Raw genomic sequence first — 15,275 nt, 5'->3', positions numbered from 1 at the left:
ATCGTAGGCTAAATGTGTTTACAGTGAAATGATAAAACATATTGTTTATCCAGCATCACGGGTATATTTAGACTTACAATTAAAACGATGAAGCATCAACATTATCTATTCTAAACACTTTATAAAACGGGGTTGAAGAAGTGGTCGGCGTGCACGTCAACCTGTAAATTTCACTTTGGAGGCTGTAAGGACAAGAACAAGCTGTGTTTTGATGCTACACGTGAGGTTCACATTAAATCATCAGCTGCATTCACGAGACACAGCTGTCCGAAGACCCCGAGAGAGAATAATTACCCTTTTTAATTTATAATACAGGACGTTTTTAAGCCACAAAGCTGGGCAAGCTTTCAAACAGGAAGAAACCATTGCTGTCCTATCGACCCAGACGACGGCTGGTGGTGAGTGCCTGCAGAGCTAGCTAACGTGGATTTAGTATTTCTATTAGTGGTGAACAACAGTGAGTTTTAATAGTGAAATTACATCGCAACAGGGTAAAGGGCTTATACGTTGTATTGTATACTGCAGTTACTGACTGGTTTGTGGTTTGATTTGTATTGCGAGCAAGCTAAAACGAAGATGCTTCATGATCTGACCAATCACAGCGCTACTAAATTTGACCCCCGCCTTTTTGGCTTACAATGACGGATTTATCGAAGGCACTTCCGGACTCTGGTCTCAACCAGACCAGACTCTTAAGGTCGCCTGTGTCATGTCGAATAAGAGGTGAATAAAAATGTTTAAAGTCAGAAAATGTGCGTGGAAAATAACCTGATGTCTTTTTTTTAATAACAGTGTCATGCGTGCTTTGGTATCATATGATATATATATTTCACAACAATAATGACATTACAAGATATACCGACTATTGATCCAATTCCACCTTTACTAGCCTATGTCAGCTTTCATGCAGGTTTTTTTTTTTGCATTGACGTCAACAGCATAAAGCACAAAACACAGGCTTTCTTCATATATCGTGGTGTGGTAGGGCAGATAATGGACAAATAACTGGTAGAAATGTCACACCAGTCTCACTGCTGATTTTCATTTCATAGCGACGAGGAAGACGCTGTGTTTAAGGTAATGCAAATGAAACTCAATGTATTTCTATTGTTGCTGAAATTTAAAATAGATGGAGGGGGGGGGGGGGTTGGGGATTATTTAAAACGCATAATAAAGCTGGTGTGTGAGCAGACATCATTCAGTCTATAAATGATATCCGTTCATTCATTAACATTGGGCACGTTTGTTAAGCAGCCACAGATACTTGATCGGGAATCTTGCCGCGGATTTTTATTCAAAGATGAGATGTTTTAAGAGAGAAGTTGTGATGTACTCTACTAGCATGGACTATGACAATCACGTTATTAATTTTGTCTCATTCTCTCTTTACTGAGACGACTTGATTTGAATGTGTTTCTCGTGTGGATAGGGTCAGATCGCTCACTCGTAGAGGGACATGGTTGGTCGGTTTGTGTTTGTGGTCGATTGTGTTTTGGAAAATGGTACTCAGTGCTAGTCCTTAGCCAGCTGTGAGGGACATGATTTCTTCCTTGGACAGTGAATGCTGGTGTATAATTAAAATAATGTTCCAACACATAGCAAAATAATAATACTGAGTGAATAATGTAAGAGTGAAACTCAACTCTGAACTGATAGTATGTTGTTTATCAGCCTTTAAGGCTATATTTATTAGACCATAAATGTTTAGACATTATTTCCTGGGTCACAACCAATTGTGGAGCACTTTAACTCGCTGGTTAGGAGTCACTACAATGAGATAATCTAAGACAGTCCAACAGATGAGACACCTGCATTGATTTTATTCTGTGCATCTTCTCTTCTTGTCACACAAACACAATTGAAATAGTCTCGACACGCAATGTAAAACAACAAACATATTGGCAAGGTGACTTCCTGCTCTTTGTGACTCTTGTCACCCAAGTAGCTTCCTGTCATAGCTGTCAGAATGAATCCTATAACTATGGCAGATACAATTACTGTGATTGCCCTTGAAAACTGTCATTATGACATGACAATAACATTGGTATTAACTAACTTGAAAATGATTTTCTGTATGTTTCAGTTGCCCAGAGTGCGGCCGAGGCAAGAGCCCTTAACCGCCACATTCGGCACAATGATGGAGGGGGGCATGCAGCTGCTCAACCGTGATGGCCATAGCATCTCACACAACTCAAAGCGCCACTACCACGACTCATTCGTGTCCATGAACAGGATGCGACAGCGTGGTTTATTGTGTGACATTGTGCTCCATGTCTCCAACAAAGAAATCAAGGCACACAAAGTGGTGCTGGCATCCTGCAGCCCCTACTTCCATGCTATGTTTACGAGTAAGTACAATGCATTATTATGTTTGCATACACGCCACCTGTTTTCCCTCCACTTTGATATCTTATCCCTGAAATCCCTAAAGCACTCTGTACAGCTTAAAGTCAAGGCTAAAACCGTATGCGGGATAAAACACAGTTTGCTCATTAAAGTTTGCTCTCATGCTTTAAGTTTAATGGCACAACAACACATGTGTACAGTGAACACAACCTCACACTTTGATCATCATCGCTTCCTTCCTTGTCTTCCTGTCGAGGGCACAGGTGTTCAGATTATGTCTGAGTCCCACATTTGTCCTAACACTGGACCTTTGTTATGATACAATGTGTCTCCAGACAGTCAGTAGTCTGGCCTTGAGACTCAGCTGCATTGCTTCCCTTTGTCTGACCCAGTCTCTAATTTGCCCACATTTCAGATTTAGCTGAATACAGCAAAATCCCAACCCAGCTCCTAACACTGTGAACTATTTATTCTTATTAATAAGCACTGCATTTTTTGACAGTGGCTGTAGAGCTTCCAAATACAGAGTTCTGCCAGCACACCAAAGGTTGGGCCTCGACTGTATTGAGGAATTTCACAAACATCCAAACACAACGTTTGATTAAATGGACAGCAGCAGATGTAGACATTTGGCAGCTCTACTGTATACATTTGAATATTTCATGTGTCAGCATGACTGAACAGGGAGGCAACGGATTTAGCAGGAGATTGAGTGGTTATAACTTGACTGGTTAAAATTAAACTGCTCTCGTTCTGTGCGGTCATGCAGATGAGATGTCAGAGAGTCGTCAGACCCATGTGACCCTACACGACATCGACTCTCAAGCCTTGGAGCAGCTGGTCCAGTACGCATACACAGCAGAGATTGTTGTTGGGGAGGGAAATGTGCAGGTAGGATCAGAGATTTCAGATCACATGACAGGATGGACACATTTAAAAAAAAAAAAGTAAAAATCAACACAGCACAATCAGACTTTTGACTTATGTCTAACTAAAATTGCTCTCTGTCTAGACGTTGCTCCCAGCAGCGAGCCTACTGCAGCTCAATGGGGTGCGTGACGCCTGCTGCAAGTTCCTCCTCAGTCAGCTAGACCCCTCCAACTGCCTGGGCATCAGAGGATTCGCTGACACACACTCCTGCAGCGACCTTCTCAAGTCTGCACACAAGTACGTCCTACAGCACTTCGTGGAGGTGTCCAAGACCGAAGAGTTCATGCTGCTGCCACTGAAACAGGTATGGGAGGCTTTTTCTGTCTCACGTTGTCTGTGAAAAGCAGTTTAGTATTGTTACATTCAAAGACTATTAGGAACCTGGGCCCTCATTTATCAACAGTGTATTTGCACGGATATGTGCGCAGTGGGTGCATAGGAACTTTCCCACGCAAAGTGTGGTGTTAAACGAATTGGACACTGACAAAGACTGTTTAGAAATATAAGCACAGTTCTGACCACGCTTAGGTACAGAATCTAGTGTTAAAACATTGAAACTACAATTAGCAATAGCAATTTTATTTAAACAGCACATTTCATTACAGATAAGCTCAATGTGCTTTACATTGAGGATAAAAACAATACCAAAACACAGCATACAAAAAGTGTTTCCTCAGTCATTAATAAATAAGATACAGAGATCTAATCAATAAAGTCATAAACAAAACAAAGTTTCCACAAAAGTGAGCATACATGCACAAACGTATTAAAAAAATGGCTGTTCATACGCTTTGGAGAACAGACACCTGTCAAACTCAACATTAATGATCTGAGTCACTACATTAGTAAATGGTAAATAGACTTTAGTTCTTTCTAGTCTTCTGACTATTCAAAGTTCTTTGACACTGATGGCAGAGGTTGCTAACTAACCTTATCCATACACACTCAAACACTGCTGCTGAAACAATTCTGCCTTAAGTGACCTGCCCAAGGACGTGTCGCTGCACGAGCTGAAGATCAAACCCCGACTTCTGGTTGAGAGATGACTGACATTATCAACTGAGTAGTTGAAGTCTCAAAACCTTGAATAGAGAGCTGTGATAGGTGAGGCGTTTGAAATGTAATAACAGGGCTAATTTAGCCTTTTCCACGCTGCAGGTAGCACGTTTGTACAGAGTGCGTTGATCTGTTTGGTCAAGCTTGTTGAGATCATCACAGCTTGATTGTGTGTTGCTGATTTTGTTGAAAAGGTGCTGCCAAAGGGGGAACATTTTCTGGTATCCATTATCCTCCAATTGCAAATACTTCTCGCTTTTGTGCCGTGTTGCATTGTTGTTGTTTTTTCAATGAACTAAATATCAAAGCTGTTGTTTTTGTTTTCATGAAGCGTTTTCTCCTCTGAACCAACAATTTACTGCATTTATCACCTTCTCCCATCCAGCATGTGTTCTCTTGTTAGCAACCCACTAAGTCCTCCACTGGGTGAATAAACTAATTATTGCTTTTTTTATTCCACTGCATCTTACTGCTTTCCAGTTGCTATCAAGCTCTTTTTTTGTTGTTGCTGTTTTTGCCACTATCCACGGGAGGTAAAAAAAAAAATCACATGGTATTAAATGGGGTGTTATTACAACATGTGGTTTAGAGGAAGTGTTTAGTAATGGCAATGTCCCTGAACATGCACGGTCCTGCTGGTTACGAACATGTTGGATTTATCAACACTGATTACTTATTGATGTGTGCACAATCGCTGTCCACATGTTGGATAAATACAGATTTTGCTGTACTTAATCACATTCACAATTTCATTCGTAACACAGATTTAAGAAGAGACATTCTGCTGAGGGCCCTAAACGATAGAGTAGAAACTGTCTTCATGTGTAAGCTTCAGCCCCACATATAGCGTCTAGTCTTCATTTACTTTCCTCACTGGTGAGAGATCCGACATGAGATAGTTCAATTATTTTAAACTCACGGGAGACTATTGTTGTCATTTGGTTAACGAGTTACTCCTTATCAAACTTAAGTGCCTCTTTTTTTAAGTCATGCCTACAGTGGCATAGACGTGTGTAAAACACGATAAGACTGAACATATAGTAAAACAAAGATTTCTTTTTTGTATTTCTATATATTGTTCACATCCTTCTCCTCACCCGTGAGCGCAGGCTAGGAAGTGGCCAAAGTATGCATAGTGTTATAAAAGACCTCTCTCCCTCTTCAGCTGGCTGCATCAATCACTGTCTCTTATGGTTTAATCATCCCAATGTGCCGCCATGGACTAATTTATCCTGCACGCCAACTCTGACTTAATGCTCATCTGGGCTCATTGGCACCAATCCTGTCTTGGAAGTTGGAATTGGGTAAAGCTAGTGACATTTTCACAACTGCTGCTGTTTCAAGAGCAACAGAAATCTGAGTCTTTAATAAGGGGTTCTCTCGTCTTTCAAAAAAATGTTTTACAGATTATTCAGCAAAGGTTTTTGGGGGCTGGTATGAAGCGTGTTTATATAATCTATAAAGCTTGGCTGGTGTTGCAAGGAAGGTTGCTGGTGCAAATGAGCATATTCTGATATATATTCTGGGAGTCAGAGATTACAACGGGTCAATCAGATCAAAGGTAACAAGCACCTCTTCAGTCATGCGAATATTCCTCAATGTTCACAAAGTTATAAAATGTATGTCCTAATAAAAGGAGAAAACGGCATCGCTTCTCCAAAATGGCGTCTGTTTCAAGCCAAGAATGGTGACAATAAATTCAAGCATCTGTGAAAAGAAGTGACAAACCGCTGCCAGCATCGCTTTCCCATCATCTTCTCTCTGAGGAACAATCCCCACAGAACCAAAGAGATAGCGCTACATGAGAGTAAAATGCAGAGCCTCATTGTTTTCCTCTGTGTAGCTTTCAAAGCCATGAAACTGAATCTGGAGTTGGAGAGTGTGTGGGCACAGTGCATTAAAACAGAGGAAGTTAAGTCGCGTAAAGGTAGATTAAAAAACCGGCCGGTGTCTCTCTAGTTTCTTTGGCTAAACATCGAGTTCTGTCTACAGCTGTCCTGTGTCTGTCATAAATCTGCACCAGATCTGGATTCACTGTTTATACTGGCCTCTCCAAATGTGCCATATATTTCTCTCTGTTTACTTCAGTGTAAGAGGCTTTGACTAGTTTGCTTCTGTGTTTCACTGACTAAGCATCACATGAACATTTAAAAAAAAACATCTGCCTCAAGACACTGTTTGTACATAAGGACATAATAACAACCCCCTTTTATTCATTCATCCCTATCTCCTGCTGCCATACAATGAGAACCAGTAAAAAACAGTTTTTACAGACCAAGCAGTCCAATGTTTGTTCAGTTAATGTGTTGCAGTATTTACACAGGGGAAAGGAACTTGCAAAGTTGAGCGGCAGCAGATTTTCTCTATGTGTCTGGATTAGCGGAGGCTGTTCCTGGGAGGCTGCTAACTGTTGCCCTGATCTGGCCTGTAAGACGGCAGTAGCAGCTGGCTGCTCCAGCCCCACCCTGCCGGGCTTTGGGTTGATCTGGGAATAGTGCCAGCCAGTCTCTTTGACTGCAGCACTCATTGTGCCACAGACACACACATTTTGGTGATTTAAATATATCACAGCCAGATTATACACTAATGGACAAAAATATACCCACATGCATGTGTGTAAAACAGTGCCTGAAAGGATTTTGCTCTCAAACTCCTGGATTCTATTAAATGACCAATGACATAGAGCTCTACCCGTCTCTTTCAAAAATAAACCTGGTAGAGTACAGTAAATGAAGTGTGTGTGTGTGTGGGGGGGGGGGGGGGGGGGGGGCAATGTGTATGTGTATTGACATGTTTGGTGGTGATGTTTAAAATTATTTATTTAACTCTTTTTATTGTCTTCCACTTAAATGGTTATAGAAGATGTCCCTGCTTGTCTGCTCTGTCTTCTGCATTTAGGTCCTGGATTTGATCTCCAGTGACAATCTTAATGTGCCATCTGAGGAGGAAGTTTACCGTGCTGTGTTGAGCTGGGTGAAACACGATATAGATGGACGCAGGCAACATGTACCTTGGGTAGGACTTGTGTCATCGGGATTTCTAATCGATTTGGGTTTTTTTTTTACACTGTAGGAGTTTACATATATCTCGTTTCCTACATTCCCCTGTTTACCCCGACAAACCATCTCTTTCTCCTTGTTAGCTGATGAAGTGTGTGCGACTGCCACTGCTGAGGAGAGACTTTCTGATGAGTAACGTAGATACAGAGCTGCTGGTGCGTCATCATTCGGAGTGTAAGGACCTGCTGATTGAGGCTCTAAAGTACCACCTGATGCCTGAGCAGAGGGGAGTTCTCAGCAACAGCCGTACACGCCCGCGACGCTGTGAGGGCGCCAGCCCTGTGCTCTTCGCCGTTGGTCAGTGTGCCCCTGAAGGTACCCTCTAGGGTACACATAGCTTTATTTAGGTTACATGTTAAAAGCAGGTTTTCACCATATCTTTATGTGTCTCTGGAGGTGGTGGGAGCCTGTTTGCCATCCATGGAGATTGTGAGGCATACGACACCAGGACAGATCGCTGGCACATGGTGTCTTCCATGTCCACTCGGCGGGCACGGGTGGGCGTGGCAGCCATAGGGAACAGACTCTATGCTGTTGGAGGGTGAGTTGTAGAAACATTTTAGTGTTATATGAATCGTGATATCAGACGAACTGGATTAAAAAAAGGACGCCTCGACAGGTGGGTGATTTACATGTCAAATGTTCCTTAGCAGTGTTTATGGAAGGGCTTGTGTCCAGAGACGGGGCTTTTTGTGCTGACAGAGCCCACAACTTCCATCTCGGAGATCTTCTCATAAGTGCTTATTGTTTCTAGGTAACAAAAGTTTACCTCTACTTCCTTCGGTAATGACCATAAGCATGTTTTTAGATAGCTCCGTGTGCTTAATATTTGCATTAATTCAAGGAGCTTTTACCAAGAAAACAATGAGTCATGTCCTGGCAATAGCAGCAGGTCTAGGTTTGAAAAATGTACTCTCAAAAGACAAGTCAACTAGCATCTCCTTCTCCATTGTTGCGTAGTAGCGTAGCGACAAAAAAACAGCTGACTCTAATAAAACACTGAACTATATTGGTTTTGTATTCAAAAGCTCTAAAAACGCAGTGGAAAAACTCTGAGAAGCTGTTTGAGGCTTTCATTCGCTTCACTCCCTCCACTGGTTGCCCGTGCATTTTAGGATCCATTTTTAAAATTATTTTATTTGTTTTTAAATCTCTCAATGGTCTTGCTCCGCCCTACCTCTCTGAGCTTCTACACCCGAGCAAGATGTGAATTTTATTCATTTTATGTATTTTACTTCGTTTACAGCATACTATGAGTCATGTTTTTATGCCTTTTAACTTATTTTGTTATTTTATTGGACAGCACTTTGCTCAGCTGTGGTTGTTTTGTGATGCAAAAATGCCTCTTTAACTTGATCGTTTGCCAGTTGTCATTTGTTGCATTTCTATTCCGAGATGATTTGAGGCACCTTTCAGTCGTCCAAAAACCTTTTGTGATTCAACTCCTCAGGTACGATGGCACTTCAGACCTCGCAACTGTAGAGTCTTATGACCCCATCACTAATTCCTGGCAACCTGAGGTTTCCATGGGAACACGGCGAAGCTGCCTGGGTGTAGCAGTCCTTCATGGGCTGCTGTATGCTGCTGGAGGTTATGATGGTGCTTCCTGCCTTAATAGGTACACACAGAGTTCGGTTTGGTGAATGTGAAACGTCATGATACTTTAAGCTACATGAGCAACATTGTTGTGATTCATCCCAGCTTCTTTGGTGTTTATTTCCTAAGCCAGGTGTGAAAGGGTTTATAGTTTAGAGTCATTGTGTGTTTTTGCCTCTTTTAGTGCAGAGCGCTATGACCCTTTGACCAGTACATGGACCTCAATCGCTGCTATGAGCACCCGTAGGAGATATGTTCGAGTAGCAACTCTGGGTAGGATGCCGACAAAATATTTTATGCACATTCTGTTGTCAGCATGTTTATCTTTCCACTGTCTACACAGCAATGTGAGAAACTATGAGGGAGTTACCAGGTGGATATTGAAAAGCTAATACCGTATTTACATTCTGAATGTTACTCTCATTTCTCACTCTCTCCAGATGGCAGCTTGTATGCAGTGGGAGGTTATGATAGCTCCTCACATCTTGCAACAGTGGAAAAATATGACCCTCAGGTAAACTATGTGCTGTTGAATTTAATTTACCATCAGCTTTACCTAATTAGAGTCTGTTGCCAAGATAAACCTAAAATGAAGATAAAGTCTTACACTATGGATGGATTTATGAACATATGACCAAAACTCAGTCTCTTAATAAAAAAAACTAAAACAGAGCAACACGTGGACAGCCATCGCCAACATGCTGAGTAGGCGCAGCAGCGCAGGGGTTGCGGTGCTGGACGGCATGCTGTATGTTGCTGGAGGCAATGACGGCACCAGCTGCCTAAACTCTGTTGAGCGGTTCAACCCGAAGACCAACACCTGGGAGGGAGTGGCACCAATGAACATACGAAGGTTAGTCTACGCCCAGAATTCATGTTTACTGACAAAATGAAATTTGATTCACCAAACAAATGAGTAACCAATTACTATGTTAAAGATGCAAGTACATCAGTTCACAGAGACCTGGTAAGAGTGAAACACTTCCTGGCTGATGGCTTGATTCCAAGGACATAACTCAGTTTACTAAGGTGTTACCTTTTTCTACATATTGTGCTCAGCATCTTCACGCTCACAGGAATCTGACATTTTATGAGAATAAGAGTCAACCAATGTCAGTGGAAACGCAGCTTCTTCTACATCCTCCTTTTAGCAGTAGAAGTAGTTGCATGTAACGCTCGGTCCCTAGCCAGGTGGCGTCACAAACCCATAATATCACTGATCCAAGCCTATTGGCTTGTTGAAGCAAGCACAAGCTCACGGCACTACTCGGACTGGCTGTAGCATTCCCTATGGTAAAACGGGCAGGACATAACCTACAACAAAGCGAACGACTGACCAATGACGAGAAAGCAGATCGGCCGACCAATCTTGGCACACCATTATTATTTTTTTTGTTCTCTCTTCGTGGGGGATTCTGAGCGTTAAAAATACAGACAGATGAGAGCCTGCATGGAGCGGCAGTACATGAAAACAGACACTTTTTTCAAACATTAGCAATTGTTAACATACTTTAGTGCACACATAAAATAGATATATGATCCCCAAAAAGGGAATAATATGGGACCTTTAAATCAAGACCACCACTGATCAGCTATTTTCACATGACTGCGATTAGAAGAAAAACACCTTTTTCAAAAAGAGTAAATCACTTCAATTCCTTCATAATTAGATTTTTATCCCCTGGTTATGGCTGCAACTTTCCAGGTGTTACAGACTAAGTGAGTGACACACTGGCTGAAGATTTTTTGACTGAGATTTATGGTCTGCCTTGGTATTGGTCTCGACTTGGTTTTGATCCATAAATGTCTTGGTCTTGTCTGGCTCTAAGAGCAATCAGGTCTCAGGTATGTCTTGGTCTTGGCTAGTGTGGTGTTGAGTTGAATACAACCTAACTTTTAGTCAACCTTACTTTTTATCAACCTGACAACAGGAGCTGGACCTGAGGTGAGGTTTAAAGTCTGTTGACAAACCATTACTCAAGCCTGCAAGTCAATCAGATCAGCTACATGCCTTATTGTAAATAACGCTTACTGCTTCACCTCATACAACAGAGATAGTATCTGGGAGGTGCATGAGTGTGTCAACAATCACATCAGAAAGATTTCATGGACGGTCGTCCTGAAATTCTGTGCTGCATACGTGATAACGTCTTTAGAGTCTTGGTTTAAAGACAAACCAGCCAAACCATAGTTCCTAAAGCCTGAGATACTCACAAACAAATGTTGTTTTCAGTGTATATATATATATATATATATGTATGAGCCTCAGTGTGCTTCATGAGCAGAGAAACCTGACAACAGTTCACTTTGCAGCCCTATGAATAACCCATGTGTTAATCAGCTGTGTGGCGTTGAATGCTTTTCTTATCCAGTTGCATCGAGGGTCCATTTACACAGAACATCCGAAACCTCACGGCATATATCATTCTCATTTCATTTATCACTATTCTAAATAATTACATCAATGTGCACTGCAAATACTCAATGTATAATAATTGTCTTGGCCGAATTAAAATCACTAATTGATAAAATCCATATTAAAAACCTTTTTTGGTAAATACTTTTTAATGCCAGTGAAAGAACAGTCTCTGTCAACAACCCATATTCTTTTCCACTGGTCCTCTACTTTAATAATTAATAATGACGTACATTGTCCCGTCCTAGTGTCCTTGGAGGAGTTTAAAGTTGTTCATTTTATTTTACTGCTGTAAATGATGCATTTTATTTTTTAATCAAACAATTCTGATCATCTTCCAATCTGTAAGCAATTTTACATTTAGCAATCTTCTTTTTCAATGCTATCTTTGATGATATAAATTGTAAATTTACGTATAATGGACTTGTCAATCCCTACAAGTAAACTCTCTTTGTACTGTATATCACTGAATAGGTGACACTAGAATTAACGTTGTTTGCTGAGGGCAGTAGTGCATTTATGAAAACAGCTTTAGATACTGAATACTTTCTTTTTTGTATTTTGCAGGAGCACCCACGATCTTGTGGCAATGGATGGCTGGTTATATGCAGTGGGAGGTAACGATGGCAGCTCCAGTCTCAACTCCATCGAGAAGTACAACCCTCGCAGTAACAAATGGGTTGCTGCCTCCTGCATGTTCACAAGACGCAGCAGCGTGGGCGTGGCTGTGTTGGAGCTGCTGAACTTCCCACCGCCCTCCTCACCCACTCTCTCGGTTTCCTCCACCAGCCTTTGACACGGGGTCACCCCTTGGCTGACTTCAGCCTCTGCTGCTACAGCCCAGACTGGCTCTGGGAAGAGACGCAACTGCTCAGTTTGAGATGAGGTGGAGGAGGATGATAGGAGTGGACAGGTAAATACATGGAAGGAGAAGAAAGAAGTTTAGATGGCTGCTAACTCACTTCTGCTACATTACCCTCCAGAATTTGTGGTTCTCTTGGTAAAGACTAGTCGACCATGGTATTTATTTTAAACTTAGATTTAAAATAAGGAATAAAAAGATTATTAATAAGCCATGCCTTTGATTTCAAAACACAAAAACCATTCCGTTTTAAAGAATAGTTAGCAAGAGCCAGACAAAATACGAATATTCTACCATGTTTTTTTATTTAATAGTAAATCCTTCAGGCTGTTCTTTACCGAGTTTCTCATTTATTCTGGACTGCACTGTGAGGTCTCCACTGTACAACTCCACCATGCCGATACCAGCTTCCACTCCTTGTTAAAGATGTATTTACACTCACTTATTTGTCCTCCAGCCCCTCTTTTTATAAACCACTGCAGTGTTTGACACACTCATCTTGTAATGTGGTGGACACTTAACTATGTCATGTGTATTGTAACGGTTCTCCTCTGCAAGAGTTTTCCTTGGATGTCAGTTATTTTTTGGTTCGTTTTTTTTTTTTTTTTTGCAATAATGTACAAAAAGATTTATCTTGAATGATTTTTATTTTGGAATGTAGCTTCTGACTGGTTATATCATGCATGTTTACATCTCGGCACTGACTCCCAACAGGAGGCTAAAATGTTATAGTGCTGTTATGTCACACTAGGTGGCAGTAGGAGGTAATGCTAGAAACCCTTTCTGCACTGCAACACAGCATGGACACTAACAATATTGAAAAGTTAGGCCCTCAGACCTATAAATGAGTTTGGATGTTTTGCTTTTATAAAAAACTATATGTTAAACGATATGTATTTATGAAGCTGTATATATTATAGTATATTCTGTTTTAAAGATGTTTAGTGAAGGAAACAGGTCAGACATATCCTTATTTAAGAGTGTTTTTTAAATCTATTTATTTAGGTGCGTGATGTTTATTTTGTCAGAGAATGTTTAAACGTGAAAGAGGTCATAGTTCTGTTTGGGTGAGCTGAGCATTTCTTCAGGTTTTGAAGACTGAATGTTGCATTTTGATATGCAGCATGTAAGTTGCATTTCATAATGTTTCTTCACTGCCACAATCTAGATCTCACATGAGACTGTACATAATATCAAATACATTTGTCCAAAGACTTGAGTTATTTGCAAGACCATCAACCGGTGGATGAAGTGGCTCTATCTTGTCTTTAATCCTTCTTAACTATTTCTAAATAGACATGGAGGTGTTTGTTCTAGTTTACCAGAAGTATTCAAATACTAAACACAAACGAGTAATGCTGTTGACACTTGGTGCTGTCATATTCCACATCTCACTCTATCAAGTGCAGTGTCTTGTTATATTACCTCATTGTTGAAACGGATCCAACTCACAATTAAACTAGACACAATCAAACGTGAAATCGTGTCTGCAGTAAATATGGCAGTCAATTTCTAAAAGAAATGGTCACTTTGAGTCCTCTCCACTCAGCTAATAGCCGGGTTCAGCTCAGTTCATGTGTAGTGCAGTGATACCATTCCAAACTTCTGAGAAGTTAACTTTTTTTACCTTATTTTAAAGGATTATGTTGATCCTGTTCTGTGTATGTGAAACTACCTTGTGTTTTTTTTTTCTTTAAAAGACCCAGACACATAGTGGCTGGGATGGGATGGTCGAGTTAAGGTTTAAAGAGAAAGGCACACAAAATCACATAACACTTTGGCCTCCATTCTGCTTTTTGAACTGTAAATATTTAAGATAGCTCTTAAATCCATGTGTGCAATTTCAAAGTGACTGTGGCTTTCTTTTTTCATTTGTCTGCGATGTGATAATTGTTTACCTTTATTTATTTATGAGAAACCTTAAAATATTTAATTTTGCACTGTTGCGAAATGGAGCAATACACTGTAAGAAATGAAATAAAGGTGTTTTCAGGTGTGATAACTGTCCTCAAGTTTGAACTCATGCACACACTGGTTGGGCCAAACTCTAAAACATATCCTACAACTTAAGTGCATCAGTTATTTTCTCTGCATCTGCAAACATGGAGTAGTATAATTCAATGTTTCTGTCTTCTTCAGAGAAGCTGCTAAATTCTCATTAAAAACACACACACAACAAACATTAACGTGCGTTTGTTGCTAGGCTCACGATACACTGTTGCCTGGTACCTTCCCAACATACTCTTCTTTCACTGTGATCTAAGCAGACAGCTGAACACTCTCACTTTACCCTTCTTGACCTCAGTCTCATGGCATTCACACCTGTGGCTGCTTCTGCTCACACTCAAACCTATGAACACCCACTCTCCCAGTACACATACAAACACAGGCCAGATATACACAATGAAAAATACCCAGAGCTTTAAAATGGTCAAATTAGTCAAACCATAAAGTTAAACTAACAGTTTTTAGAAAAACATTTGAAAAACCTTAAATTGCAATGACAAAAATGTATTTTAAGGCTGCAAATATGTGTTCTAGTTGAGGAGAGACACAACTTATAAACACAGTTTCAGATGTTGAGTGGTTTTGTTAAAATGTTAACTATAACTAATTGTAAAGTTCAACATCTTAATAACTATGGTTTAATAACTACAGGCCAGCAGCACAAACCACAATCCTTGATGCTTTTTTGGTGGGTTTATTTGACAACCTTAAAACTGAGTGTCTCAAAAATGAGACCTCATGTTTGTTTCACTGCTTACTGGGACTTGTTCTAATAATTCCCTAATTCCCTAAATTCTTTTGGTGTGCTTTATTGTAATCTATTACTTTTGTTTTGTAAAATATGAATGGTGTCAGATCAGACCAGTTTATCTCAATTCACCCAAATACCCGAGGTAGATGTTCAATTTTGATGTCCAGCCAAGTCAGCGAGGCAGCTTTGACTGCTATTGCAGAAGTTTCTCACTGTTGTTTACAACATTGTTGCTTTTTATATACTTAATGT

General features: G+C 40.5%; 1 protein-coding gene across 3 annotated transcripts; it reads left to right on the top strand.

Annotated features, from left to right (window-relative positions):
- Nucleotides 1-296: 296 nt before the first annotated feature.
- On the top strand, nt 297-14,272 carry klhl17 (kelch-like family member 17). 3 transcript variants are annotated; one of them, XM_079359901.1, is made up of 12 exons: nt 297-398; nt 2,084-2,348; nt 3,116-3,237; nt 3,359-3,580; nt 7,231-7,347; nt 7,475-7,706; nt 7,788-7,932; nt 8,842-9,009; nt 9,172-9,260; nt 9,428-9,501; nt 9,659-9,840; nt 11,971-14,272. In XM_079359901.1, exons 2-12 carry the CDS (start codon nt 2,135-2,137, stop codon nt 12,197-12,199), a joined length of 1,794 nt encoding a protein of 597 aa, XP_079216027.1. In that variant the 5' UTR covers nt 297-398; nt 2,084-2,134; the 3' UTR covers nt 12,200-14,272. The 3 variants fall into 3 exon arrangements, with proteins under 3 accessions (XP_079216027.1, XP_079216028.1, XP_079216026.1); XM_079359902.1 differs by lacking the exon at nt 297-398 and adding an exon at nt 405-1,077 and having other exon boundaries at nt 7,475-7,688; XM_079359900.1 differs by lacking the exon at nt 297-398 and adding an exon at nt 405-1,077.
- The last annotated feature ends 1,003 nt before the right edge of the window (nt 14,273-15,275 follow it).

The sequence above is a fragment of the Symphodus melops genome (assembly GCF_947650265.1).
Source record: "Symphodus melops genome assembly, chromosome: 13".
Lineage (NCBI taxonomy): Eukaryota > Metazoa > Chordata > Actinopteri > Labriformes > Labridae > Symphodus > Symphodus melops.
This window is presented reverse-complemented; position numbering and strand designations above follow the sequence as displayed.